General features: G+C 54.2%; 9 protein-coding genes across 9 annotated transcripts; 6 read left to right on the top strand and 3 right to left on the bottom strand.

Moving 5' to 3' along the window:
• Positions 1 to 140: 140 nt before the first annotated feature.
• Positions 141 to 2195, top strand: CKM354_000962600 (uncharacterized protein; the record flags this gene model as incomplete). The annotated part of the gene is made up of 3 exons (XM_044805052.1): positions 141 to 666; positions 717 to 919; positions 984 to 2195. The coding sequence occupies 3 exons, from the start codon at positions 141 to 143 to the stop codon at positions 2193 to 2195; spliced, it is 1941 nt and encodes a 646-aa protein (XP_044660987.1).
• Positions 2196 to 2737: 542 nt separating this feature from the next.
• Positions 2738 to 4780, bottom strand: CKM354_000962500 (uncharacterized protein; the record flags this gene model as incomplete). Its single annotated transcript, XM_044805051.1, has 2 exons — positions 2738 to 4612; positions 4712 to 4780. The coding sequence occupies 2 exons, from the start codon at positions 4778 to 4780 to the stop codon at positions 2738 to 2740; spliced, it is 1944 nt and encodes a 647-aa protein (XP_044660986.1).
• Positions 4781 to 5124: 344 nt separating this feature from the next.
• On the bottom strand, positions 5125 to 6234 carry CKM354_000962400 (hydroxyacylglutathione hydrolase GLO2; the record flags this gene model as incomplete). The annotated part of the gene is made up of 6 exons (XM_044805050.1): positions 5125 to 5704; positions 5753 to 5821; positions 5881 to 5938; positions 5989 to 6018; positions 6075 to 6114; positions 6166 to 6234. The coding sequence occupies 6 exons, from the start codon at positions 6232 to 6234 to the stop codon at positions 5125 to 5127; spliced, it is 846 nt and encodes a 281-aa protein (XP_044660985.1).
• Positions 6235 to 6485: 251 nt separating this feature from the next.
• On the top strand, positions 6486 to 9311 carry CKM354_000962300 (uncharacterized protein; the record flags this gene model as incomplete). Its single annotated transcript, XM_044805049.1, has 1 exon — positions 6486 to 9311. One exon carries the CDS (start codon positions 6486 to 6488, stop codon positions 9309 to 9311), a length of 2826 nt encoding a protein of 941 aa, XP_044660984.1.
• A 221-nt stretch (positions 9312 to 9532) lies between these two features.
• On the bottom strand, positions 9533 to 10192 carry CKM354_000962200 (uncharacterized protein; the record flags this gene model as incomplete). The annotated part of the gene is made up of 1 exon (XM_044805048.1): positions 9533 to 10192. The coding sequence occupies one exon, from the start codon at positions 10190 to 10192 to the stop codon at positions 9533 to 9535; it is 660 nt and encodes a 219-aa protein (XP_044660983.1).
• A 2807-nt stretch (positions 10193 to 12999) lies between these two features.
• Positions 13000 to 15174, top strand: CKM354_000962100 (uncharacterized protein; the record flags this gene model as incomplete). Its single annotated transcript, XM_044805047.1, has 2 exons — positions 13000 to 14911; positions 14963 to 15174. 2 exons carry the CDS (start codon positions 13000 to 13002, stop codon positions 15172 to 15174), a joined length of 2124 nt encoding a protein of 707 aa, XP_044660982.1.
• Positions 15175 to 16793: 1619 nt separating this feature from the next.
• Positions 16794 to 18638, top strand: CKM354_000962000 (3',5'-cyclic-nucleotide phosphodiesterase PDE1; the record flags this gene model as incomplete). Its single annotated transcript, XM_044805046.1, has 1 exon — positions 16794 to 18638. One exon carries the CDS (start codon positions 16794 to 16796, stop codon positions 18636 to 18638), a length of 1845 nt encoding a protein of 614 aa, XP_044660981.1.
• A 3818-nt stretch (positions 18639 to 22456) lies between these two features.
• Positions 22457 to 24707, top strand: CKM354_000961900 (uncharacterized protein; the record flags this gene model as incomplete). Its single annotated transcript, XM_044805045.1, has 2 exons — positions 22457 to 24604; positions 24660 to 24707. The coding sequence occupies 2 exons, from the start codon at positions 22457 to 22459 to the stop codon at positions 24705 to 24707; spliced, it is 2196 nt and encodes a 731-aa protein (XP_044660980.1).
• Positions 24708 to 25924: 1217 nt separating this feature from the next.
• CKM354_000961800 (uncharacterized protein) lies at positions 25925 to 26281 on the top strand (the record flags this gene model as incomplete). Its single annotated transcript, XM_044805044.1, has 1 exon — positions 25925 to 26281. The coding sequence occupies one exon, from the start codon at positions 25925 to 25927 to the stop codon at positions 26279 to 26281; it is 357 nt and encodes a 118-aa protein (XP_044660979.1).
• Between the last annotated feature and the right edge of the window lie 1596 nt (positions 26282 to 27877).

The following is a 27877-nucleotide window of genomic DNA, read 5'->3' as shown; positions in this document are numbered from 1 at the left end:
GCAAGCTTTCGCCAGTCAGCTCACGTCCGACTCGCGAAGCAACGACCGACCGCACCGGCAACATCGCATCGCATTGGTCGCTCGAGTCCATGGCCGCTGCACCTCTCACGCCCTCCCGACGGCAATAAAGGACGCCATGCATGGCGCAACACAACTCGACGACGACCCCGGCTGAACGCTCCTCATGGCTGCTGCCCACCAACCGCCGCCTGCGCAACCTGCTGGCCGTCTCCCTCCGCAACATCTCGCTCGCGTCCGCCTCGCCGGTGCGCCGGAAAGACCAAGCCTACGATGACGATGCTCTACCGCAGACCCTCACGTCGCCCGCGAAGCTGCTCGCTCTGCAAGAGCAGAAGGCATTGGGTCATTCGCGAAGCTCGACCGATCTGCGGGCAGTTGTGGAAGCTGCAGCTACCGATGATGAGCGTCCCCAAGAGGCCAATTCTGCTGGCGGAAGTCCGGTAGCCATGTCGAAGAAGGGCAAGGAGAATCTTTCACAGAGTGCACACCCATCTCCACGACGGCCACAGCTGAGGAGGCCGAGGAGGCGAAGCACTCTGGAATGGGCCAACGCTACGCCGCAAAGGCGACAGGAGAAGCTGCAGGCTACCGTCACTACGCGCATGGCAGATGTCTTCTTCAGCTTGCATGTGCAGGGCGTTGAAGGTGAGCCGTGTTGGACACAGTACGGGGCATTACTGACAGGTGCCGAGCAGAGCCTGTATATGTCTCTGAAGTAGTCGAGCAAACCATGAATCCCACCTTTCGACACATAGACTGGACAGCATGTGTCCCGGGAGTCACGCGATCGGGCACTGTCAAGCTGCGTGTCTGGGCCAAAGGAGCCAAAGCTGGAAATTGGCAGCAGTTGCTTTCCGTGGACATTGCATTGGGTGGCCTTTACTACTTGGGTAAAAATGTATGACTGCCTGGCATCTTCAGCGTAAAGCTTCGGAGGCAAGATACAACGCTGATTGCTGTAGATGGACGCCCTTCACACAAGATTGCCCGAGAATGCTGTCGTCATGCACATGATTGACGGCCTTTATGTTGCGCCCACTGGGTCCGTGGCTGAGCTCACATCGTCTCGACCAGGTTCGGCTGCCAAAGCCTCGTCTCTGCAGTCACGGGCGGTCAGCACTTCCTCCTTTGATGCGCTGCTTAGGCTGTCCAAACTGGATGACAGCATTCAGGATGCCCTGGCCACCCGTAATCAGATCGCAGACGACCTGGAACGCTTGCTGCAGGCGAGCAAGACAGCTTTGACAGAGCGCGATGCAGTCGCCGAAGGCGAAGATCGTATCAAAACGGTCGAGTACGCCAAGAAGACGGTAGAAAAGCAGCTCGAGAAGGCTCGTAAGCAGCAGGACGAAAGACGTGCGGCGCTAAAGACTAGACGCGATTTGATGGCCTCAGAAGCGGCTGCTCGCAAAGACCATGAACGAACGATGCAACAGGTCAAACCTGAATTCCCAAATATGCGAGACGAGCACGAGGCCAAGAAGAACGCCATGCAAAACCAACGGCGACGAATTTGCGAGGACCTGCAGCACATATACCCCATTGAGCAGGTTTCGGGCAAAGTCCTATCCTTCAGCATTGGGGGCCTTCATCTCCCGAACTCGGACCATTTGGACTCGGAGCCGCCAGAGACTGTGGCTGCTGCACTTGGCTATGTTGCTCATACTCTCCAGCTTCTGTCGTTCTACCTGTCGCATCCGCTTCCATACCCTGTCATGCCACGGGGGAGCACCAGCTCTATTTATGATCCTGTTAGCATATTGCAAACCAAAAATCCAATCACAAGCGAGCAAGCCGAGGACAAACTACGCACATATCCACTATTCAGCAAGAGCATGCCGCGGTTCCGGTTCGAGTATGCGGTCTTTCTACTGAATCAGAACATCCGCATAGTTTTGGACAGCGCCTTTAGTCTTCGGGTACTTGACCTACGGCAGACATTGGCGAATTTGAAGTATCTGCTCTACGTCGCGACTGCGGGTGATGGAGAGCTTCCAGCTCGCAAAGCCGGTGGCATCCGAGGGTTGATGCGAGTGCCTGCATTGGAGCGAACCGGTAGTGCCGACTCAGCGAGCAGTGGTCTCTCAGGCCTCACATTGTTCAGTAACGGCAAAGCCAGAACACATGGAGGCGCTGCAGATAGACTTCGGGAGATCAGTGCTAAGGTATCATAGATCAGATCATGCAGATCCACTCCGTGGAGTTCAAGGTCAGGAAGACGCCATAGGCCTCGATAGCTCTGCAAGATTACAGCTCAGAAGGCGACCTCCTTTCTGCATTGACTCACAATGGAGTTACGTGGAGTGAAGCGTATTGAGAGGTGAAGTGTGGGCAGCGTGAGACCCCCGCCAAGCTCATATTGCCGCGGAATGAAGTTGAGTTTGAAAGGTCGCTTTCGGGCCCGGCGGCGTTACAAGTCACATTGCTTTCGTACAACTCAGCTTGCCCACTGCCCAACTGCGTCACAATGGGCATGTCCGAAGAAGAAGAATCCAGGAAAAAGAAGAAAGCATGTCTACAAGAAGAAATACAGAATCTACTCATTCCTGTATCGTGAGGTCAGCCAGACCTTCAACCAATAATCACCCCAACGCCATGCAATTCTCCAGTCGTGACTCGTTTCGTATTCGTAAGCACATCTACCGCAGCGTGTAGAGTTTCAGCGACAACAACGGCCGCGACTGACGAGACACAATGGCCTCAATCTGAACGACGCTCACGCTGCCTTCGATGTCGAGCCTTTTGATTCAACTGGCTCGCTCTTTGGTGTGTCATTCTGCTTCGCCGGGTCCGGGTTAAGAGGTTTCGACGGATCGTACCCAACAGCCTTGACGATACCAAGACCTTTGGTACGTCCCTCACGGAATAGTATCCTGTCGCCAACAGCTAAGAACTCTGGACGTTGAACGAAGCGGAAAGCCACTGTAGCTCGATCACCAGTTCGGATGTAGTCTCGGTCGATGTCGATGATGGCACAGGTCTGGCTCACAGGACCGACATGCAACATGGCCTGATACTTGGTCCGGATGGTGGTGGCGTGCGAAAGGATAAGGACCTCTGCAACAAATTCGCGGTACACCTGTGGCTTCGGGGCCTCGAGATGTGGATTGGCATCGGATTTGGCCAGCAGGACTACCATTCCTTTCCGCACGTCTTTGCGTCGCACTCGTCGCAGTGCAAACGAAGCACTTTGGCCAGCGGTGGCAGCGGGAGTGCTTATGCGTTTTCGTTCGATGGAGCGAACTGTAGTGGTGGTGAATTGGCCCAGTCCATCCGGTCCAACCATGACGGTATCACCAGCATGAACGATTCCCGACTTGACGACACCAGAGACTACAGTGCCGACGAATGGGACCGAGAAGGTGTCGTTGACATGGAACTCGAAAGGAGCATCCACGTCGTACTTGCCATGGTGTGGCAGAATGTTCAAGAACTCTCGAACCAGATCCAGCGATTCGCCCGTGACGTTGGAGACTTGGAAGATTGGGCATATCCTCTGAGAAACGAACTGGGTAGCAGTGTTGATACACTCCTCGCGGTTCTTGATGAAGATAGGTATCTTGCGTGCTCCCGGAGATTTGAGGATCTTGGTCAACTGGGTGATGGTCTGCTGCAGGATCTGAGGCGGGCAGATGTCGATCTTGGTGATGACGACCATGACCGGTACGTTCAGAGCCAGGGCGATGCCGAGATGCTCTTTCGACATTCCAATCAAGCCATTGTTGGCGGCTACCATCAGCAGGCAGTAATTCGGCTCGCTGGACAACAGTCCAAAGACCGTTGTCCGTAGATAGCGCTCGTGCCCAGCCAAGTCTGTGAACGAGATAACTTTGGCGCTTCTCTTCCCAATCTCCTCCCAGCTCAACTTTCGGCCAGGTACTCCAGAAACCACCACCTCGCCTTTCGTGTCAAATCCCATGATCTCCATGCCCACACTCGATGTGCGACCAGATTCAATCTCATGCTTATGCCGGAAGAGATTCACCCGTGCCTTGCCTCGACCATCATCCAGCCCGCCCTTAACCAGCACACCGAGTAACGTGCTCTTGCCTGCATCGACATTGCCCACCACAGCGATGCGCGTCTCAATCTGATCATCGACATCGATAGGTCGCCGTCTGATCATGATTTTACCCACACATCCACGCTCTTTCTTGTTCTCGTTGCCCACGTCGACTGGGCTATTCGGGACGTTTTTGGTCATCAATACCTTCCAATCGGCCTTGAGCTTGGTGGCGATGGCCTGTAGCCGCGCGAGAGCAGCATCCCATTCCTGTTCAGTCAACTGCTGGCTGTCGCCATTGTCCTCCAATCCGACGTCGAACAAGCACTCATTGTGCCCCTCGTCCAGTCGCGTACTGATGACAGCTTCGAGCTGCGTCGTGCTCTCATCCTTTGTTGCATCATCGGCGTCGAGCAGAAGGTGTTTTAGCCGTACTTTGGGCTTGTCGTCTCCGAGATCTAATGTGTCAAGAATGTCGAGCTCTGCGTGTTCGGTTTTGGATGCGCCGTTCGCCTTCTCCGGCCCATTGATCGGCGGGCGCCGTAGCGCTTGCTGCTTATTGACATATTCGGCGAAGTCGCTAAGTGCCTGCAACGACAGTCAGTGGGAAAGTAGCGTCGCATCAATGATGCAGGGGATGTGCGAATGTCAAATGGATTGAAGAGGATTGCGAAATGCAGCACATACATTCTCGCCAGCTCGGCGCTCTTGAGCCGACTGTGGCACTTCCTTGTACCGCTCTGCTCGTGTCGCCATGATCGCGGGAATTGTGTTTGCCGATTACGCTGCTATTCGTAGGATCATTGCTGTGCGAGGTCGAGTAGGAAAAGTGATCAATGGAAGTTGTTGTTTGCAGGGAGGCGAAGCAGGTACATGAGCAGTGAGCTGTCCATGTCCGGGCGTGACTATGAGGCCGACTGGTGGGGTGCGTGAGTCGAATCAAGCAGTCATTCATCGTGGGGAAGCCCCACTGCTGCTTTGGGACGACCCTTTGACCACCGCTTTCCTGCCTGAGAGACCGGACAAACAAGTGACTCGAAAGCGCTTGTAATCACATGTCAATCGATGAGTTGATTCTTCGTTGCTATACATGCTATGAATCACGAGTTGTTCTTCGCCTCTCTCAATGCCGCCATCACGTCCACCCGCTCAGTCTTGCCTGTAAACTTCTGCACTGTTGGATCGTCGAGCCGCATGAACACGTTGTGCTGCTTCTCGTCTCCGATTGTGAATTTGCCTTGGGTTTGCTTGTTGGAATTTGCGAATGATTCAAGCTTCTTGACCGGTTCGGATTGCAGCACCTTGATGCCGAACTTCACGTTGCCCTTCGTATACTCGTGTCCTGGGAAGACTTTCGTGTCATCCGGAAGAGCAGCAAGAGTCTTGTTCAGTGCAGCGTCCATCTCCTCCGCTGTGCCTTCGAAGAATCGCCCACAGCCGCCGATGAACAGAGTGTCGCCGGTGAATACGGCTCTGTCGTTGCCGTCCTCGAATAGATAGCAGATGCTGTCTTGTGTATGACAAGGAGTATGCAGAGCCTTGACTTCAATGCCCTCTCCTATGGTGAAGGTCTCGCCATGACCAGGAGTCTTGGTGACTTGATCACAGTCCTTGCCGCCGATGATGGGTAGCTTGTAGGCCTTCAAGATCTCCTTGTTGCCGCCAGCGTGATCATGATGGCTACGAAGAGGTCAGCATTCGAACCAACATGCACGATGCCGAGCTTACTGATGTGTGTTGATGATATTCGTAAGCTTCACTCCTCCATCGACAGCCTTCTTGAGCGACGGCAGGACCCTGAGTGTCTGTCAGTACTCGTTCTCGCATGAACCGCTGCGTGAAACGTATGATCGTACTCTGATGGGTTTGCCGGATCGATGATAACTCCTTCTTTCGTCTTGTCGTCCGTCACGACTAACTTGTGTCAGCGGCATTCAACCAATGACCCTGCAGGAAATCCACACGGTAGGCATAGTTGTTGCCAGTTCCCTCCCCTGAACATTCGACGTCAATGCGCTGCCGAACCACCTTGATGTCTCAGTTTGCTTACACATGGGAATGCTCTCAATATGCATCTTGCGTGTTTGTTGCTTCGGGGAATCAGCGAGGAAGACGTATCCGACAAGTAAGGCGATGCTTACAACGAGGATTGATCGAAATACGGGCTGCCTGATGGTCTGCTTGAAGGCGTTCACAAAAGTCATTTGCATCGACAGCTATTCAAAGTGATCGCGGAGTCGCAAAGCTTCGATGAGCTTTAGCCGTGGCGATGATATCACCCAGCTTACCCTGCCTGCGAGTGGGTCCTGGCCGGTGTAACCTGGAAGCTCTGTTCGCTCCATGACCCGGGCGCAAGCAACTTCTTGAACGGCAAACCAGATCAACGCGCCCAACTCTATCTCACGACTGCCAACCCTCCTGGACCTCCGAACGACGTGCATTTGGCGCCGATGCTTGGACAATGACTTCGAGGCTGCTGTCCTCGCGGCTCGCGCAGCGAACTCCGACAGCCCTCGTCCCAGGACCGCGACCCAATGTAGCCACCCTCTACAGCAGCAGCGTGCTCGCTGCCAGAAGGTCCATAACACACTCCGCATTATCTGGATCAACAAGTGCTCTACGAAGATGGACTCAGCGGAAAGCCTGGCCGGCAGGCGCGAATGCCATGCACAATCTGCCAGCAGTCCGCCATGCTTCGTTTGCTCGTGTCATCCCGAAACTCTTCATGAAGCTGGCTCGTGTACCAGCGATGATGGGTCTGACTATGGTCGGAGGTTTGGCGTACTTGCAGTACCAGACTGCGCAGGCTGGGGCGTATGCAATGGACGTATTCGGTCGGGCAAGGGACGCTACCATGGGTGCGGCGAATGGCGCGATGGAAGGGATGGGAGGTATTTTCGCACAGATCAGCCGAGGAGCGGAGAAGACTAAGGAGGATGCGAGAAGCATACAAATGCCGCAGTGGATGAAGGATATTTATGAGGGACGGACAGGAGGAGAAGGAGGCCAAGGTGGAAGTGGTGGCCCGAACGAGCCCAAGCAGAGTGGTGTTGGCGTCACCGGAGCTGGTGCAGCCACCGCTGCTGCGTTCGCGCTTGACTCTGAGGGACAAGAGGACGATAGGTCAAGGGACGAGGCGGCAAGAGACGACCAGATGATGCTGCTCACAAGGAAAATGATCGAGATCAGGTCGCTGTTGCAGACTGTGGGACAATCAGAAACGCTCACACTACCTTCAATCGTTGTGGTAGGATCGCAGTCCTCAGGGAAAAGTTCTGTCCTGGAGGCCATAGTTGGACACGAATTTCTTCCCAAAGGCTCAAACATGGTAACACGGCGACCGATTGAGCTTACCCTGGTCAACACTCCCAAGGTGGCTGCGGAGTATGGCGAATTTCCCGCGCTGGGTCTTGGTCGAATGACAGACTTCAGTCAGATCCAAAAGACACTGTTGGACCTGAACTTGGCTGTGCCGGAGAAGGATTGCGTCTCGGATGATCCTATTCAGCTGAGAATCTACTCGCCGAATGTTCCTGATCTTTCTTTGATCGATCTTCCGGGCTACATCCAAGTGGAGGCCTTCGACCAGCCCACCGAACTACGCACAAGGATACAGGACCTCTGCGACAAATACATCAAGGCACCTAATATCATTCTAGCCATTTCCGCGGCGGACGTGGATCTCGCCAATTCGACAGCCCTTCGTGCGGCAAGGAGAGCGGATCCGCGAGGCGAACGGACGATTGGTGTTGTGACGAAGATGGATTTGGTCGACCCGGAGCGAGGGGCTCAGATCCTCGCAGACAAGAATTATCCTCTCCGGTTAGGCTACGTCGGCGTGGTCTGCAAAATTCCGCAGGAAACGAGGTCTCTGTTCTCGCGAGGCGCACAAAACATTACAAGCCTGATTATGAAGAATGAAGCTGCCTTCTTCAATGCCCATCCGGACACTTTCGGACCCGAGGCGAAGTCTAATGTTACGGTTGGTACTCCTGCATTACGCAAGAAGCTGATGCACGTTCTGGAGAGCACCATGTCCGCGTCGTTGAAGACAACCAGCGAAGCCATTCATCACGAGCTCGCCGAGGCATCGTACGAGTTTAAAGTGCAATATAACGAGCGACCTTTGAGTGCTGAGAGCTACCTTGCTGAGTCGCTGGACGTGTTCAAACATGGTTTCAAGAAGGTTTCCGAAGAATTTGGGCGGCAGGAAGTCCGAGACATCGTTAAGCGCGAGCTTGACCAGCAGGTCCTCAATCTGCTTGCACAAAGGTACTGGAACAGGCCTGTGGAAGATTTGCGGCCAGTCGATCAAAACTCAGAATCAATCCAAGAGCCGCTGGAGAGTCTGCCCAAAGCAGATCCAGAGAATCCTCTCTGGCATCTGAAGCTTGACGCTTCGGCGTCCACACTCACAAAGCTGGGAATCGGTCGCCTGGCGACCACAGTCACTGCGCAAGCACTACACAGCGCTGTGCAGGAACTGATTCAGAACACACCATTTGCCTCACACCCATTTGCAGTACAGGCTATCACAAGTGCATCTGAGAACATCCTTAAGGATCTTGCGTACGACACCTCAGACGAACTCGAGATCTGTGTCAAGCCGTACAAGTACCGAGTCGAAGTCACAGACCAGGAATGGAAGCAGGGGCGAGAGAACATCTCGAAAGGTCTGAAAGATGAACTGCAGTCCTGCGAGAATGCCCTGAAGGCAGTTGAAGACCAGATCGGCGGCCGAAGGAAGGCAAAAGACGTGCTCTCTTTCATCGATCGCGTGAGAAGAGGTGACATCGTGCTAGAAGGCAACGGCGTCGGAGGCGCAGGCGGCTTCTCAGCAGCTCTACTTGAAAAGGGCAAAGAAGCTCTGTTCCTTCGTGACCGGTCTGACATATTGCGCATGCGGTTGGCAGCAGTCAAAAGTCGGCAGTGCGCACAGCCCAAGAATAAATACTACTGCCCAGAGGTCTTCCTCGACGCAGTGGCGGAGAAACTCACGTCCACAGCTGACCTCTTCTTGGACGCTGAACTATTATCCAAGTTCTACTACCAATTCCCTCGCGTTCTGGAGAAATGGGGACGAGATCTGGACGAGAACACAATTGAAAGATTTGCCCGTGAGGATCCGAAGATTCGTCGGCATCTTGACGTGGTCAAGCGCAAGGAACTGCTCGAGCATGTTCTGAAAGAAATGGAGGGCCTCAGACAGCTCGAGGCTCGCGAGAAGAGGAACAGCAATCGTGGGACACAAACAGAAGAGAAGAAGCGTCGCGGCTGGTTGTTCTGATTGAAGCACAGCATGTACAGACCACAGGGCGTTTTTGAGTCTTAAGGATGGGTCGTGACTAGAAGGAGAACGAAGATACCATGACTCGCGAGTTGTACTGATATCCCACTCACTGATTAGATGCAGCGTTCTCTTCATAGGTAATTTGAGCATTCAGCGGATCGCTTCCATTTCACGAGCTTCATTTCCATGTTCAAAATCGACCTTCCTCGCGACCGCTGTTACCACATCCACCATCTCAGGCTAGGAGCTCCATTGTGCCAGCCTTGCACGCGTGCCAAACCTTTCCTGGGGCAAATACTCCTGCTATTCTGAATGCTATCCCTCAGCCTTTTGAGATCACAATGTGCTCTTTCCGTAACCAAAGCAAGCTGACCCGTCTTCGACCTCTGAGAATGCAAGCCCCTCACCATCTCAGTACTCAACGATCTCCATTCTTTAACTGCGCCCGAACAATTCAACAACCCAGTCCCAGACTCAATCTTCCGCACAACGATATTCTCAATCTTATCGATTTCCACTTTCGGCTCGGAAGTCAACGGCTGTTGGTCCGGGATCACTTCCACAAGCTCTTGCCAAACAAGCACATCACGCAACCAGATGGCAACGCACTCTATCCGGATCTGTCGATTCGTAGCGAAGAATGCCGGCTCTCGAAAGCTGAATTTCTTGCAACGTTTCTTTCGCTCTTCTAGTTCGGCGTACATCGCGAATAGAAAGATTGTGTTTCTAAGCTCGCCGGGCAGCCGGAGGAGTCGTGATTGTGCGTTTTGCAAGGCTAGGATCCGTCGGTGAGCTGCCTCTAATTGGATTCTTGCGTTCTGCAGTTCGGTATAGGACAAGTTGTCGAGTTGTGTGATGTCCATCGCGTAGTTTGCCATGATTAGGGTCGATACTTCGGAATGTTTCTTGGAGTTTCTTGGTTTTTCTTGCAATCTGATAGTTCTAAACGAAGATAACCTGGTGAATAGAAAATATGGAAGGAGTACCCGTTCAGCTGAATGGGCATTCGGTACTCCAGCAAGGTGCTCATTCGGGTCGCGATGTCGGGTAATATAGACCCGTTATCCACAGCACGTGTGGGGAGTGTGGGGAATTTGCGAGGGGGTCACAAACAGGCAGAGTCTATAGCAGAATGCGTTAATGTCATGACAACAACATGCGATGTCCAGTGCAGTCGTGTTGATATCGGGGCTGGACGAACGGAGCCGGTGAGAGGCTCAGATGCCTAAGTCGATAGGCTCGTGACTAGTTCTACATTCTGCTAGGATGCCGGCCTACCGGGGAATCGCCCGAGCACCTGGTATAACAATGCCAAACGCTTTTCCTTCGGCTACGCCCCCTTCAAGCGGACCGCGCCTCTCGAAGTCGCTATGAGTCTAATACTGCAAATGCGAGACAGCACTCATCGTCTTAGACAGCGAGCCGACCGTATAGTGAGTGTTCAATGATCTCTTGAGTGGGCCTCGCTGATCCCGAATGTGATCGACATACGTCTTCAGCTGCCGCGAGGTGTGGTCTCCTGCTGACCGCGCCGCGGGGTGTCGCTCAGGGAATGATGCTTGTAAAGTCGAGCCCTGTGAGAACGAGTCGTGAATTTGTGAGAATCGATGGCTCACGGATGGTTCATGATCCGACGCATTATTCATTTTGCTTGGAATATGCAATGTATGAGACGGCAACGTAACAGCTCTGGCCTTACACGCAACCCTACTGGCTCTGTCCACAAGTTGCGTGCATGGCATGATACTCAGCTGACATCTCCGCCTGCGGAGAGGCGTTTCGTGATGGCGCACTGTGTCTCGTTGTCGCATTCGTCTCGATTGTCGAGATAAGGCCATTCGATATCTGATTGTTGAAGCTGAGGCCTTCTTCTCACGACCCAAGTCAAGGGCGAAATTCAGTCGAGAGTCTGGAGTCGACTGGCACAGAGGTAAAAGTCTGAAGCACTTCTGGCTGAGACAGCCACGCTGAATGAGTTGTTGGGTGCCACTGGCTGCGGGTCTGAGATAGTCCACAGCAAATGTTGGGCAGCAATATGGAGAGAAGCAGTTCTGCTTGGACCTCAGGCGCCCAGCATGGTAGGCGTTGACCCTGGAGGATTGAGATGTTTGTTTCCGCGCACGAGGAGCCAGAGGACTGCAGGAATGAGGCTCGTTGCTCCACCTAGTTTTGGCAGTATCTGTCCACGGGGCTGGCGAGTCTGGCTGCCGCGAACCGGCAAGGAGTGGTAGGAACTCGTCGTCGGTCAATTTCATGATTTTGACCAGATCTAGTCCAGTGCCACTACGCATCGTGGGCTTCCGTGCCGGTATAGTTTTGACAGTAATCGAGCTGCTGAAGCGCACAGTCTTCGCGCATCTTGTAGTTCTGTCCTGGGACTTCACCAGCGATGATTTTCTTGGACCATGTGCATCCCGGGAGATTAACAGAGCAGCTGTGGCACTCTCTAGCTCGTCATCGAGCTTCTCGATATGCAGTGCAGGCGGCGACGGAGCATCTTCAACAATCTTGCGATGGTGCTTAATCGAGCGAGATTGGTCGAATAAGTCCTCGTACGGTGTCGCTGACATTTTCTCAAGATGCGAAGTCGACCTGCCCGAGCATGCACTGTGTGAGTAGCGTGCAGCACAGTGAAATCCGGAACTCTCCTGTAGGACTAAATGAGCAATTGATACCGAGGAGTGCAGTCTGATGGCAGAGTGAGGCGTGAGAAGCTGCACTAAAGTGAACTTGTCATCAATACTTGTAGGCCGTTTGCGCGCCTGCCCGTTTATTCTGTTTTGTCAAAGGTCAGATCAGTCTCAGCAATGCCACGTGCCTTGCTCCAATGCGATGGTGCCAGACAGGGGTTGGCCACGTTGACGTACGGTCGGCCACTTCTCCAGCCAGCACGCGCGAGACAGCATGTCAGGTGAACGCCGAGTGTGAAGCCCGCTCGTGTCTATGTCTGCAAGCACAAGGCCACTGCGAGGTCCGAGTGAAGGAAAGGAGAGACTGCGACCGCATCGCATGCGCTTTGTGAGTACATTGACACTTGTTAGTGTCAAAGCCCCGCTCTCTTGAGGCTCAAATCGGTTCATTCCGACAGGACACGAGGCAGAGGAGCAGCGGATGTCTGAGCAAGGCAAGACCTGTATGAAGGAAGCGGCCAGGTGGCGACGGGAACTGCATATTCAGATGCGACACGGGCAGAATCAAGATGCCTGTCCGGCTAGGGGGAATGCAGAGACACGTCGGACCAAACGGGCGAACAGGTAGCGAATCTCGATCTGCGCGGGAACGGCGGCGACATGTCTGCGGTGCCAGCACTAGCAGATAGAGACGCTGGGTTCCTGAGAGGGCGACACAGTCCAGAAGGTGATGCGTAGTGTAGTTGCGAAGAGTGCAGGAAAGACAAAAGGACGCGCTCGAAACGTGGAAGCCGCATGGACCCTGCGTGCTTGGCAGATGTATTGTAACTTGTTCTTTCCTCGTACGGCGAGTTGACAGTTGGACTGCGCCGAAGACAGTGGCAGCTGGCCTTTTCACTTGTTTGCTTTCTCACTTTCTGGATTTACAACTCCCACCACTCTTTCTTCGCCTCATGATCACCTTCTGCACGAGTCGCCCATCGATACCAACGCGCCCGAGCGCACATCCACTTCTCCGGACATCACTGCTCCGACAATAGCGGACGCGTGCCAACATGTCCAACGAATACAACTACGACAACGATGCCCAGTTCTTCCCCTTCTTCGTGCTCACAGTGACCTCTTTGGTCACTGTCCCTCTTACATACACCCTTCTCAGAACGCCGACCGACACTTCGCTACTCAAAAAGGCCGGCCATATCGAGTCGGCGTACAAACCGCACAATGAAGACATCATTAATGCACAGCGGGCGAAGCAGAAGCGGAAAGAGCTGCGGATGAAACGAATCGTTACGGCAATCACAGGATGGGCCATTATTGCATACATGGTGTACTTGGTGGCCACGACCACACGAGAGGCGGCCAAGATCTGGAACCCTTTCGATATCCTGGGCGTGCCCATGTCTGCTACGGAAAAGGCCATCAACTCGAAATACCGCAGACTATCGATCACTATGCATCCTGACAAGCGTCAGCCCAACCCAGCATTGAATCAGACGATCGAGAGCATCAACGATGAGTGGGTGGAGATCACCAAGGCCTACAAAGCGTTGACGGATGAAGAAATACGAGCTAATTGGGAACAATACGGTAACCCCGATGGCAAGCAGAGCACGAGCTTCGGCATAGCATTGCCTAAACTTTTGGTTGCTGAGGGCAGTGGCAAGTATGTCCTTGCTTTCTACGGTCTGCTGCTGGGAATCGGCCTACCTTGGTTGGTCGGTAGATGGTGGTATGGCATGCAAAAGGTCACTCGTGAGAAGATTTTGGTTACGAGCGCCGGAAACATGTTCAAAGAGTTCAAGGACCGCATGGACGGAGGCGAAGTGCTAGCTGCGGTAAGCACAGCGTCCGAGTTCAAAGAAATCTTGCACGGAGCAAACGCGGACACGGGAATGGGCAAGGTGGAGAGCAAGCTCGCTTCGACCGAGACCAGTGACGCTGTAATGCTTCCAAAGGACAAGACGAAGCTGAAGGAGCTGGAGGATCCTGTCCGACGCAAGACACTTGCTCTACTTTGGGCGTACTTGACACGACTGGACCTTGGAGATGCCACGCTTGAGGCGGAGAAGTATGAGCTCGCACCAACAGCCGAGAGGCTCAACCAGGCCTTCGTGTCCATGTGTTTGGCCTACGGCTTTACTGCCCCAGTCCTTGCCTCGTACGGTCTAAGCCAGTGTCTGGTCCAGGCCATTGCACCAACTCCAGCAGGAAAGGCTCCTCTCCTGCAATTGCCACACTTCACACCGGAAGCGATCCGCGAGATCGAAACTGCTGTCAACGACAGGAAAGAGCACATGACGATTCAGTCTTTTATGGCTCTGCCAGCTGAACAACGACAAGCTCTAGCCCAAGCAGTCGGCATCACGAACGATCGCCTCAAGATTGCCGAGGATGTTTCCAAAAAGCTGCCGTATCTCACGGTAGAAAAGGCATTCTTCAAGGTCGCCGGCGAGAAGTACATCATTCCATCCTCACTCGTGCAACTGGTCATCAAGGCTCGATTCATCCCTCCCGGTACACCCGCCTCCAGCATTCCAAAGGTCAACCCAGACGACTTGCTCGATATTGATGCTCCCGAGGGTGATATTCAAGCCGCGAAGAAAGAGCCCGAACAACATCACATCCCGCTGGCTTATGCACCATACTTCGCCCGTGATCGGGCGCCCAAGTGGCATGTTTTCCTCGCCGACAACCGACAAGGCAAGATCGCAGTACCCCCATTCAATTTCGACACCTTCGACAAGAAGCCTTTTGATGAGAGCGGCGCGCCGACATTCAACGTTGTTACCCTCAAGATGCAGTTCGGAGCACCACCACAAGCTGGCGAATACAAATTCCAGATGCACATGGTGTGTGACAGCTATGTGGGTTTCGATCACAAGCAGGAGATCATCATGAACATCGATGATGCCAGCCGAGCCCAAGAGGTTGACGACGACGATGACATTTCTGAGCCTGATGAGGGTGAGTGGTATATCCTTTAATAATACGCAATAGAAGCTGACCGAAACACAGACACAATTGCAGGGCAACTCGCGGCACTTAAGGGCGACGCAACTGCTCAGGATGCTCCGAAGCGAACGAAGAAAGCCAAGATCACAGAGGAAGACAGTGACTACGAATCCGGCACAGACGATGAAGAAGGAGCATCATCAGGCTCTGAGACCGACACTGATACCGATTCCGAAGCGGAGGAGGAGCAAGCCAAGGGCAAGTCTTGGTGGTAGAGCGCCCTGCCTTGAAGAAGGCAATGTTGCAATCGTATCTTGACCATAGCGCGGCGTTAGGAGTTCGCTTGGAGTGGAATGGAAACTTCACATCGCACTGTAGACCGATCAGAATAACGAATCACACGTTGGAATGCGAGATACCCATCTAAAACGTCACCAGCATAATAGTTCGGAAGACTCGAAGACAGGACGGCAGTGGCAGGGAGAGCCCGAACGGGCGGATATCCGGCACAACGAGCTACACTGCACAATGTGGTCCCGTGCAAATAGAAGTATGGCAATGAAATAGTCGCCGAGACTCAATCACACAGGATTCACTTGGCGGACATCTGTCTCTCAGAAGTAAGGTAGGCTTGACGAACGCGGCAACGCCATGTGCGAGATGTGTCCGACGATGCCGACGCTTTTTGTCGCAGTTCGCAATTGGCTCGACTTGAACGACTGAATCTGTACAGCTCCGATGGATACTTTGCACTCGCCAGCAGAGTCACCGCAGCTTTGGTCGGCCGATGGAAAGTGCAAGGTCCGTTCATGCATCTTCAAGAACGATCGGCTCCCTTTATGCCGGGAGAAGGGGTGGGATGGCTTGAATGGCGCTACGCCGGGGTCAAATTGAGCTTGCAGAGTTCGGTTCGGCCGAGCGAGATCCAGCGCCTCGTGTTGTATTTCATCAGTTGTACCACAAACTCGTGCGTGGCTGAACAAGGCAACCCACCAGAAGGCACGAAGAACAGACTACGATTTCTAGCCTGGTTGATGTGGATACGATCATCACGGCAAGGCTTTCGTGGATCTATGAATAGCAGCGTACGTATGTACAACATCGGACATGTGACAGCAGGCAGAGCATGCTCTGATGCTGAGTAGTCGTGTCCGGTGCGGGCTGGAAGGATATGGAGGTCAGGATGTCGGCGCGGCGTCCGCGAAGCGGCTGAGAGGGACAAGCGTAAAGTCTCCAGCGGCCAGGGAACAGAGTTTGGGTGTGACGCGACAGTCCGCTCCGGAGGCTGCAAGGCTGCGTCCAACATGGTCCAGGTCGGCGATGGTCTTCGCGGACTTCAGCCGCGTGCTCTTTGGCGTCAGCGACAAAAGATGGAGTGCGCCCGAAGCCGCTGCCTCGTTGCTCAGGTGCCGTTCCACGACTCAAGCGTCGCAAGCCACCTTCACAGCTCGCAGCACGCCGGTCTCAGTCTAGGCCCAACCTCCGCAACCACCTCCATCTCCTCTGCGACCTTGTCTGCAACACACCATCCATCCCTCCATACTCGCGACCCGACAGCACGCAATTGCTAGACACTACCCACCGCGGACACCGGAGACGCTCTGCCGACGGGCACGCGCAGATTGGGCCACAGGACCTCGGCGTGCTGCAGGAAGAGCAGGCCTCGAGTGGAGCACGTGGCCAGTCGTCGAGGACGTTGCTGCTTGCTACAGCCCACACAAAGAATCGAGGAAGTGGCAGCTGGTTTCAGAAAAGCACTCCGTATACCTTAGCCAGTGAAGGACTCGTCGGAACGGCAACGCCTTCGTCTTTGCGCAGGAACAACATACCGCATGCCCTCGCCATTCTGCCTATCTGAGACACGCGCACGGGACTGGCGGCTGCATGCGCATCGATGAAAGACACCGCTGATGGGGCGGTCGGCACAGGCATAGGGCTACATCGCCAACGACCCGCCCTGCAGTTTATATGTCTCGGCAATAGTGGTGGCCCCAGCGAGGAGAATGTCACCGCATTCTTGGTTCGTTCAATAGCGAGCGAGTGGACTAAAGGCTCGCTGCTGGCAGTTGATGCTGGATCACATCTCGCACCCATCACACGAATACTCGAGAACCACTTTCCAACCACGAGTCGTGCACGAGGCTCGAACAGCAGCCATGCGTCAGCAAGTCGCACGTCCGGATCGCCCATTGATGTGGATATGTATCCCAAGCCGGAGCCAACATTGCTACAGGCGGGTCCTTTTGCGGGACTGAAGTTTCCCAACGAGTCGGCTCGCGCAAACGCTCTTCATGTACTTCGAACCTACATCTCCACTTATCTGATCACACACCCTCATTTGGACCATCTCTCTGGATTCGCGATCAATACTGCAGCTTTCAATGGCACTTCGCGACCGAAGACCCTGGCCGCGCTGCCAAGCACTGTCAATGCCATCAAGCAGCATATCTTCAATGATGTGATTTGGCCGAACCTCACAGACGAAGACGGCGGCGTGGGCTTTGTGACGTTTCAGCGTCTCAAAGAAGGGGGCGATGTCATGATGGGCGAGGGCGAGGGGCGAGGCTATATTGATGTTTGCGACGGGCTTGCTGCGAAAGCCTTCAAGGTCTCACATGGTGTGTGTACCAAGAGCCCACCAAGCCATCAGCACCGTGGCAGCATTGCTGGAATGTCGGATTCGATGCCTCCGTACAGTGGATCCATACAAGGCATGCCTCACGATCAAATTACTTCGAATCGAGCATTATCTATGTCGACTATGCATTCGCAACCCGGCACGCCAGGTGGAACGCAGCGGGCAAGCTTCCACACACACCAAGCTTCGCCTCAATTAAGAGCGGCCGACCACGACACATGTGTAGTCGACAGCACGGCCTTCTTCCTCCGCGACGAGGAAACACAGCGCGAGGTCATCATATTTGGCGATGTGGAACCTGATTCACTGTCACTCACGCCCCGGAATATCGTGGTGTGGCAAGAGGCTGCACGTAAGATTGCGCAGGGCGTCCTAGGTGGCATCTTCATCGAGTGCAGCTATGATGACAGTCAAGCCGATGCAATTCTGTTTGGTCATCTGAATCCGCGGCATCTTATAGCCGAGTTACAGAACCTTGCAAGCCTGGTCGTTGACGCCAAAGCAATGCGTGCTGCTGAGAAGGCTGGCACGAAGCGCAAGCGCTCAATTCCAGGCGATACATCCAACGGCTTGGATCCATTTGCTCGCTTGAGCATACCGGAAACTGCACGAAAACGAACTCGGAATCTTGCCAGCAGAACGGTATTGGATGAGCGGCGACGCAGTAGTGCGCCTGATCACAACTTTCCAGCGGCCGCTGCCTCCAGCCTTCCCACTTCACAAAGCCCCGGTTCCGCTTCGGTAGACGCGTTGAACCATTACAATTTCCAAGCATCGGAGCCGGCCCTCATGGATCATGCTGGTGATACGGTCACGTCCCCAAAGGCCGTTGCATTTCCACAGAATGGTCCCGGTAATATCGACATCAACGTAACGGGGGATGGCAACGAGGAGTCTGCAGCATCACCGCATCAAGAAGCGCCTCTCAGCGGCATCAAAGTAATTTTAATACACATCAAAGACACTTTCAAGGATGGGCCGCATGTGAGTGAAGTCATACTGGAGGAGCTCCACGAACACGAGGCAGAGCTTCGCGCAAAGGGAAGTCCGCTGGGCTGCGAGTTCATTGTCAGCCAAAGTGGCGAATCATATTGGTTCTAGGCAGTTGATATTCTTTACTTCAGCTCTCAGCATTGCCACTGGCCAGTCAATTCTCGATCATGAAACTAGGCTTCTGGCAGCCTAATACTTTGCATGGTCTAGAGCGTGGTCGTTGTTCTTAGGCCAGGAACCAAGCTGAACGAAACATGGACGAAATGGAAGTTCGATGCAGGGTCTCGCCCGGCGCTCTTAGGATGTTGGACATTTCATCAATTTCATGGTCATGGTGGTGAATGGGAACGATGGGAAGCGAAGGATGGTTCATGAACGGATTTTTCATCGTCAGCAGATTCATGAGCACACAAGAGTAACGGGAACAGTACGTGTACAGCAAAAAGCAATCGGTGCATGGAGTGAGCAAAGCATAGCACGCAAACCACAAAGAATCTCAGCTTTCGAGGTGATTTCTAGACTCAGCCTCACGAGCAAGTGCGCACTGTGTGGCTACGCGAAAGCATGACAGGCGTTGGTTGTGCAGGGTGAGCGGTTCCAATGGGAGCAAACGAGGGTAGGCAGTGCATGACGAAGTAACACGGGCAGTCCTTGATTGGATAGCACCATAATGACCAAGTTCTGGCTGAAGTTGGATTTTTCCAAATGCAATGGGAAAAGAAGGGTCTGGTTGATGAAAGGGTCCATGTCTGTTTTCTAGTGGTTACCAAATTCATAGTTTTTGCACAAATGTGGTAATTCAGGACGTTCTTCCACGTGACCCGACCCGAATACTACAGAGAGCTGTATATTGTTACTCAGAGTCATCGAGTGTCAAGTTAATTGCTGAGCGTGGTTCGTTGCTGTGTTTAGTTGCGCGACATTTTCGGTTTGATGTGAAAGTTGTACAAGTCGTGCAATACGAACTTTGTCGAACCCGCGAGTAGTCAACAGTGGCACTATCACGATATGATCAAGCCAATGTCACGCACAGAACATTCTATCGCAACGTGGCTTCTTCTTCGCTGTGAAGTCGAATCAAGCTATCTCGCTTGCCCGCGACTTGGCTCGCGAAAGTCGACGACATGTGCGATTTATGCGCGCATGCACAGTCCTCGTGTTGGTGGGCCTTTTGGTGGAGCTTCATAGCACTAATTGTTCCTCCCTTGTTAGCGTCGACTGAACCCTTCTAAATTAGTTCTGATGCCAGAAAGTTGTTTGATAGACCAGAGATCGGCAATCTCGGTGCACGCAATACTCTTTATCCGAGATACGCACCCTGCGCTTTGTATAATAAATGAGGCGGCGCGTTCGATGCATAGCGGCAGAGGCCCACATGCCAAGTGCTCTGCATGCATCTTGTTCGCACTTTTCTCCAGAACCCCGCTCGTGGTGGTGTGGTTGCTAGACCGCCTCATCAATGTGCGGCTGGTGTTGGCGCTGAGATTTGGAAAATGGAATCAGGCTTGGATCAGAGCTAATTGCTTGGTGGACAATGTGCTGAGGATGCCGGCTCTACCGTCACTTGACATGACGTTTTTCGCAGCTTCACATCCACGGTGAGATCATGCGTGGATCGTTGTGCTGGCGGTGACGACTGCTGGAAGGCGGAGAGCCCGTCGAGGTGGTCATATCCTTCAGTAGATAGTCCGTGCAGTCAGTCGACGGAAATTCTTGTATAGTTTTCGCGTGCAGACACGATCATACGCCGGCATGGCGCACGACATCGCTAGCTCTGCTGGACCTCGTCCGATAGGCACCTAGCGTGTTTGCAGGGGAGCTGTAGTAGCTTCGAAGGCAGAATGCTGCATGCACCCACCTGGGAGGATGGCGCAATGGAGCGACGCGTTGATGAGCGTAGCAACATGATCGAGGCCATTTTGCCATGCGCATTGGAGAGGAAGTCGAGCAAGCTGCTGCTGCTGACCGCGTACGCGTCTGACGCTTGGTATGCCTTGTTTCGAATGGCCCTGCGTTTGACTGGAGCTTATGGCGGCAAAGGAGGTGCCATGGGTCTAGTCCCATCTGCGGAAGATCTGCTGGCGGGCGCAATTCTGTGGCGCGTCAAGTGCCTGCAGGCGGTCGACGATGGATGCGCAAAACAGATTGTCCATTCCGGTAACCATGGGCGTGTTTGTGGGAGGCATGTGCAAGTCGCATAGCGCGAGCGTTTCAGCGCAATTCTTCACGCCAAAGGGACGGTGGGCCAGCGCGCGGCAATTGGCCATAGCAAGGCTCCATATGAAAGGCCGTAGGGGACGTGGGGTTTTGTGTGTGGATCCGACCTCGCATGCACGCGTGTCGGGTCAGAGCTCACGGCGGGCAGCACGCACAGCAGCGGGTTGCGCAGCTCGCAGCAGCAATCGCCCGGACGACACGAGGAGGCAGCGGTGCGATCCATCGGAGCACGGCACAGCACAGCACAGCACAGCGCAGCGCAGCACAGCGACGGAGAGTGCATGTGGTGCTCCAATGGCCGCGAGCGGGCGTTTGCGCGAGAGTAATGGCAGGTGCAGATACAGCCGTAATGAGAGGGGTCCGTGTTTCATCCCGGCCGCCGCTGGTGAGCACGGCCATTGCAGCAGTGATGGCAGCGAGGGCGGCGGCGGCGGCGGTGACGGGCGCGGTGTGCGCGACGACGCCGTCATGGGAGGGAGCAGCATCCAAGTGGGTGCGTGTCTGGTGTGGTCAAGCATTAGAAAATGGGCCGTCGTATTTCAGGAACAAGCACATGGAAGTTTATTTCCAGGCGCGCTCGGGTGCACCCACTCTTGCACAAGCGAATCACGGTGAGGTGAGGGTGAGGCTGCTGGGACGGGCAGCGCAGGCACATGCGCGGAGGGTGATGGGAGAGCGTGAGAGCGAGCGCGCAACCAAGGCGTGCCATGGCATGCGCTGCAGCAGGAGCAGCTGGTGGGCGCGGAATGCGGCCTTCGCACGCTCATGCAGGCGGGCAGCAGCGCGATGGGGACGTTGACCACCGCGCAGTCTGCCTTCGACCGCACCGCGCCGCGTGATTGGCCGCACGGGCTGGCAGCGCTCCCGTGGCTTTGTCGCTGTCTCTGTCTCTGCCTCTGCCTCTGCTCCTCCTGACGAGAACTCCGACCGCACACCCACCGACATCTCCTCGCCAATTCTCCTTCTCTTGCCTTGTATTCTTTGTTCGACCGTTGAACCCGCGCGCCTTGTACCACTGCCTTCTTCGCCCGCGCGCCTGGGTGGATATTGTACACATTCCACTTGCTCCAGCTCCCGATCCCAGCGGAGCCACTCCCCTTCTCCCGCCCGACGACACGACTACTCGTTCTTCCAACACCACCACAGCACGCTGCACCGGGCAGTCTGGGTAGCCGCTGCCTCCATGCGTGTCTAGAGATCGCTCCAGTCCCGCTCGGGACCCGTCGACCAACTTCCTGCCCGCCACCGCCGACCGGTCGTGCGAGAAGGTACGTCTCCATTCGCTGCTGCTTCTGCGCGAACACTCCCTTTCCCTCTCCCACTGCACTCGCACGCCCATCCACCCAGGCGAGCACACACCGCTCGACACCACGCGGCCGCCGACGAGCATCGCCGACGACTCGTCTTCGCCGCTCTCCCGCGTCCCACACCACGCCGATCGGGCGATAGGGGCGCCGTTGTTGCACCCATTGCCGCTGCATTCACCATCCGCGCACGCTCCTTTGCTGCCAACTCCACGTCCACACGACCATCAACAGCGCCCCCTATCATCGCGAGTACCGCTTATTCGCCCAATACTGACTGCTGGCCGGCTCAGACCGTATACTTAGCCTTTACATCTCCGCCAAGCCGCGATTCGACCCATTGATCCTTCGACCACCGCCGACTTCACCAACGAAACCCAGCCGGCTGTCACCACGGCCGATCAGATGGCTGAGGTACTCTCGCCACTTTCTTCACCTTCCAGCACCATTACGATGCTGCATTCTCGACCTTCATCCTCAGACGCGTTCAACGGCTCGTCTCAACAATACTCTTCTTCTCCTCGGCAAGGGCAACAGACCCGAAGCATGCACAATGGACAAAATGGCAGTTATCGGAGCACCGCCGCTGCTCCCGTACAGCCTTATGCCTTCCAGAGCACTCCAAATCTGCGGCAGGAAACCCGCAGCGTCTCTCAATCGGCGGTATCGCATGGCGTTATCGGTCAAAAGCCTGCACACACCCACACCCAGTCCGTGTCGAATTCTTCGACCACATCCTCAGATACGTCCTCGCAACCGTCGGCGAAGGACGACTCGGTGATTGGGTCGAAAAACTCGTCCTTGATTAATCTCTCGTCGAGCGTGCCTGATTTATCGCTCACGGCGTTTGATCAGCCTGCGAAGCCGTCACCTGGTCGATATCGTCGAGCCGGACAGCGGACTGAGTCCGGCGCCAGCACACCAAAGGCTACGGCACAGTCAACTGCGACGTCTGCCGGACCATCCACATCCAACGGTTGCGATACTGTGGCAGAAGTACCAGTTCCGCAGCCTGTTCAGCGTAGGGAGAGCCAAGATGACATTGCAGTGAAAACGGGCAGTGCGGAATTGGCAAAGCGTTATAGGAGACGCAGCATGAACACCATTGACACCGTGTCGCACACGGGCGCTGGCGCTCAAGGACCCGCGCCGTCACATGGACCCAGCTCCTCAGTGGCGACTACAATACGCCCGGTATCATCGCACACGCGGTCGGGAAGTGATGAAAGCTCAGCGTCAATCAGGAGACTCGAAGGAGCAACACAAGATGGTGCTAAGAACGCAAGTGGACTCCGACCAGAGGGACTGAAGGCCGTGCCCCCTGGAACATCTTCCGAAGCCAGCAAGCGTGCGAGGGCGCCTTCGCCACTGTCCAAGGAGCCCGATACAGAGTCTTCGTCCGCAAGCGCTGCGCCCAAGCCTAAGACGTACGCTGCGGCAGCGCAAGCTGGCGTTCAAGCGCACGCTCAGGCACAGTCCGCCGCGGCCCAGCAGCTGGCTGCCGTGTCGGATAAGGATCTCAACAAGGGCATGAAATCACGTCTGCGACGTGCCTTCTCATTTGGCAGCGCACAAGAGCTTCGACGTAGCGCAGCAGAGAACAGCGATGCTGCCCACGCCGCTGCACACCACGCCCAGCAAACGAGAATGCAGCATCAACAGCATATCGATGATGAGCTCGACGCCGAACAGCAGGAGATCGCTCGCAAGCAGGAAGCCGCTGGTCTCGGTAACAGCATATATGCCAACACGTCGGTGGCCTTGACTGGCTCAACTGACAACATTTCGATTTCTTCGACCGCATCCTCGGCATCTATGATGTTGCGCAAGATGGGTAGAGGGGCCAAGAAGAGTGCTAGGAGCATCAAGGGCCTATTTCGGCCGAAGTCGGTCATCGGCGTACCAGCAGCTGACGGACCAGTGTCGACTCAAGCCCAGCCTAGCGTTGCGCAAGTGTCCATGGTTAGCGTGGAAGCTGAGCGACAAAAGGTGAATGTGGATGCACATCCCGCGGATAAACACGGGATTACAGGCTTCCCGAAGTTGGAGCGCAATTCCATCGACGCTGCGAACAACATTGGCGCATCGTCTACGCGGGGATCTGGAGACCGGTCGGACTCCTTTTCGCGCCGCAGCATCGTGGGCAGCGATAAAGACCGCGCTGAAGTGCTAGCCGCAGTGAAGAAGGGTATCCTGAAGCGCTCAGGCACTGCTTCTCCCACTGCTTCTCCAGTGATCAAGCCGACCGACGCCCAGAACAACTCGGAAAGTCCATCCTCCAGCATGCCAAGTACGCCCAAGGACGGCAGTCGCAACGACTCCATGAAGAATGCGGCGAATGGCGACTACTTCAGCCCACGCCTTGCTTCCATGGCTAAGAGCATGCCCAACACGCCTAATGGGTCACGAAATATAAGCTTCAGTCCACGAATACAGTTTCACGACGTCTGGTCCAGCACCGAGTATGACCGCAGAGGCGAGATCGCCACTTGCAATCGACTTACGCCCATGCTCGCACAGCAGATCAAGGAGGAACTCAATACCTTCAAGATGGTAAGTCTCGTGAAGTTCTCCGCACGATTACATGTCAGTGCTAACCCAATCACAGGAGATGGAAGTGCACGAGTTGTCGAAACCACACACCCACTTCTTCTAACGAACACAAAATATGACTGAAAAGCTGGCGAAACGACACGCATGAATCGTACGGAGCCATAAGAGCACATCACACCACCTCACAGCGATGCCGCATTTTCTTGCCGACGCAGATCGGAATGGAGTAGGATATCATCTAATCTTTTTGACAATGGGTATTGAGCGACTGGGGTTATCATAAAGCGGGCGTACGGAGAACCGAGTCTTGTGCAGATGGCGGCGTTCTCTCCTTGTGTAGGCACGGAACAGGATCGCGGGAAAGAGGGGCACCATCCTCATCACTTCACTACTTTTTTGTGACTGGATGTTGTTAGGATTGCATACTCTCTTGCAAAAGTCACAAGCTGGATGCGAAGTGGGCTGAAGCTTGACGACTTAATTGGCAAGCGCAAGTCAAACACGAACGAATAGTGGTTTGACATGGATGCATACAATGCTATTCGCCTTGACCTCGCTCACTTGAACATACTCTCAGGTTTACAATGCGTGGACACATCTTCTCAAATCTACTGCTCCAAAAGTCACGTCAATTCGTGAATTATTCGGCAAGCGAAGCGTCACAGCAAGTGATATCATTCATTGAACTACTGAAGTATGATACGCTGCAGGCGACATGATGAAGTGGTCGCTCTTCATTGGATACACCTGTGCACAGTATCACGACTCAGGCTCAGTCATACAAATTGTTCTTGTGAGGCAACAGTTTAATGGGTAAGGGCACGGCAGCGAAGAGCCGAAAACATGGCTGCCGGAGAATTCGGAGCTTGGTCTTCTTCAAGCTGGCCACGAAACGCTGGTCTGCTCCTGTCAGATGCTGGTGTATACCTACTGCCAGACACTAGCACTATATTTTGGTCTCCATTTTTCATAGACCAGAAAGCAGCTCCAATCTAGGCTATACTGGCTCCGACCTTGTGCGTTCTGCGTGGAGAAGGTGGCGATGGGGTGCGCTCGGCAGAGTAGTGGCGCCGCCTGGCGATTGGCGGCAAAAACAAAGAATGCATGATGCAGATCATCTCGGCTAGTTAATAGCTTCGATCAACGACATCGCTTGCATCGTATTACTTCGTTCGAGACAAGAAGGCGATATTCTGCTTGCGAAGCACCACGCAAAAACTCACCTGTGAAGGCGTCGAAGAACAAAATCTATACTTCCCACTTTGAAATCTGCGAACGAGTCTGCTTTCTGCAGTGCAATATCGAACAGACACCGGCGATATGGCAGCCGTATTGATCGTCTTGGGTGGCGCAGTGATTGCGGAGAGGGTCGAGAAGAGTAAAGAGAAGAAGAGATTGAAGAAGGAGCATGATGATACGAGGTATAGGGAGCTCGTGGAGGAGACTGGAAGGCGACTCAGTCAGACCGACAGCAACCAGATTATTCGCCACTCCTCTGTGGCGAGCGATGATCTTGTGGAAGATGATGCTGCGACACCACCGCCGTATGAGGAAGTTGTTCGGACTGAGAGTACGCCTTCGACGAATCGTGGCGAGCCACTGGAAACACATCAGTCAAGGCAGAATGATGAGCCACGCAAGAAGAAGGGAATCAAAGGTCTTTTTGGGAGGAAGTAGAATGTCCGGGCGTCGAATTCTGCTCACAAGGCTTGAAGATCTCCTGTCTATGGCTTTTCTCTCCGCCTTGATGCCTCCTTGTTTTGAGATATGGAATCGAGATTATTGCAGTAGTGGCAGGCCGATGGAACAGAACTGCACATGTGGATTTCAATCTCGATGACGACAATTTTTTTTGGCAAGATGTCAACAACAATATTCGATTGTGTTTATGAAGGATGAAGATACGTACATGATAAGTAATCAACAACTGCAGCAATGACACGACGTTTCTCTACAGTACCTGTTTCGCCGCCGTGAAGGTTAAGATTTGGTGCGATCGTGAAGACGATGTGATCGACAAAGCTGCGAGGTAATCCACTGTCGCGACAAGGTCTCTTTTGGAGCTGCGACAAGGCACCTTTTGATTTTAACAGGGTAGCTTTTCTGTTTGCTCGGCAACAATCGCCAAACCCGAGCGCATCAACGCCTCAAAAGCCATCGATGGCCGAAGTTTGGTATTTTGAAGCGCTTCCGATTGTTACCTCGTCTCGTCGCTCCTGCACATGATTCCTGTGTCAGCAAAATTCTATCTGTATCATCGTCAGAACAGCACTGTCTCCCTTTTCTACGCCCCCTCGCTGACGACTTCGTAAGAAATCCCGAAGCCATGGGTCCAGAGAATGCCCATGCAACCAGCATGACCGAAACGGAAATCGCTAAGTCGCGGGAAACTGGCGTTGAGCTGACAATGTTGCAAGGTATCATCGCTATTCACGGCGTGAGATTTGACGAGACGAGACGGTTTTTCCATAAAGTCTGTCGTGGCCCCTGCCAATATGACAACCAGGTGACGTCGGGATGAGAATGCCGAACATTGGTCGGGATTGTTGAAGTCTTTTTTCTTCTGGCGTGTCAATGCCGCTTTTGTACATGTCCTCCTTGTCTCCGAAAGGAACCGCGAGCTAAGAGGGCTGTGCTTGGAATATTCGAATTAGGGCTGTTTGGTCGTTGTGAGTGGGCGATGACTTGACGAAGTCGGTCCCGAAAGCCTCATGATTGCTCTCGACCAAGTAGCACCCCATGTGATTCAATGAAGGAAGGGCGGACCATCGGCGGCACTTGGTTTTGAGAGTACGGTGGGGTGGAATTTCCAAACCGACAAGCTTGTTACGGCTTTCTGGACACACGGTAACTGGCCCTTGCAGGTGTCATATATCATGGATCATGCTCCCCGGAGAAAGTCAATCCCACTGTCACCCGGTTGTTGCGCTGTGATGCGGCATAAAATACCTGCATACACCCTCGTCCATCGATAGGCTGCAAAATTCCAGCGTGGCGTTCTCCCATAAAACGCCGCATGGTGTGTGCTGGAGCTGTCAGGAGCGCGAGAAAAGCAATGTTCACTTCCATGATCCCTGAATGGACCAGCCATGAAAAAGGATTCGAGATCCTAGTCGCTCCCAGCCACCAGCTAAGCGCGGTGTCATCCCAATCAGGTCTGCAAGGAGGAGCGAACACGTTACACGGCGCAAGCGCAACTGTGCCGTGGCTTTGGGTATTATTTACATTGCATCCATGCTCTCGTTGTCATTACAGCAAACCGGGTGACCTCTG

Source organism: Cercospora kikuchii (assembly GCF_019650295.1).
Source record: "Cercospora kikuchii DNA, contig_00006, whole genome shotgun sequence".
NCBI classification, from domain to species: Eukaryota; Fungi; Ascomycota; class Dothideomycetes; order Mycosphaerellales; family Mycosphaerellaceae; genus Cercospora; species Cercospora kikuchii.
The sequence above is the reverse complement of the archived record's forward strand: the minus strand, read 5'-3'. Positions and strand labels throughout refer to the sequence as shown.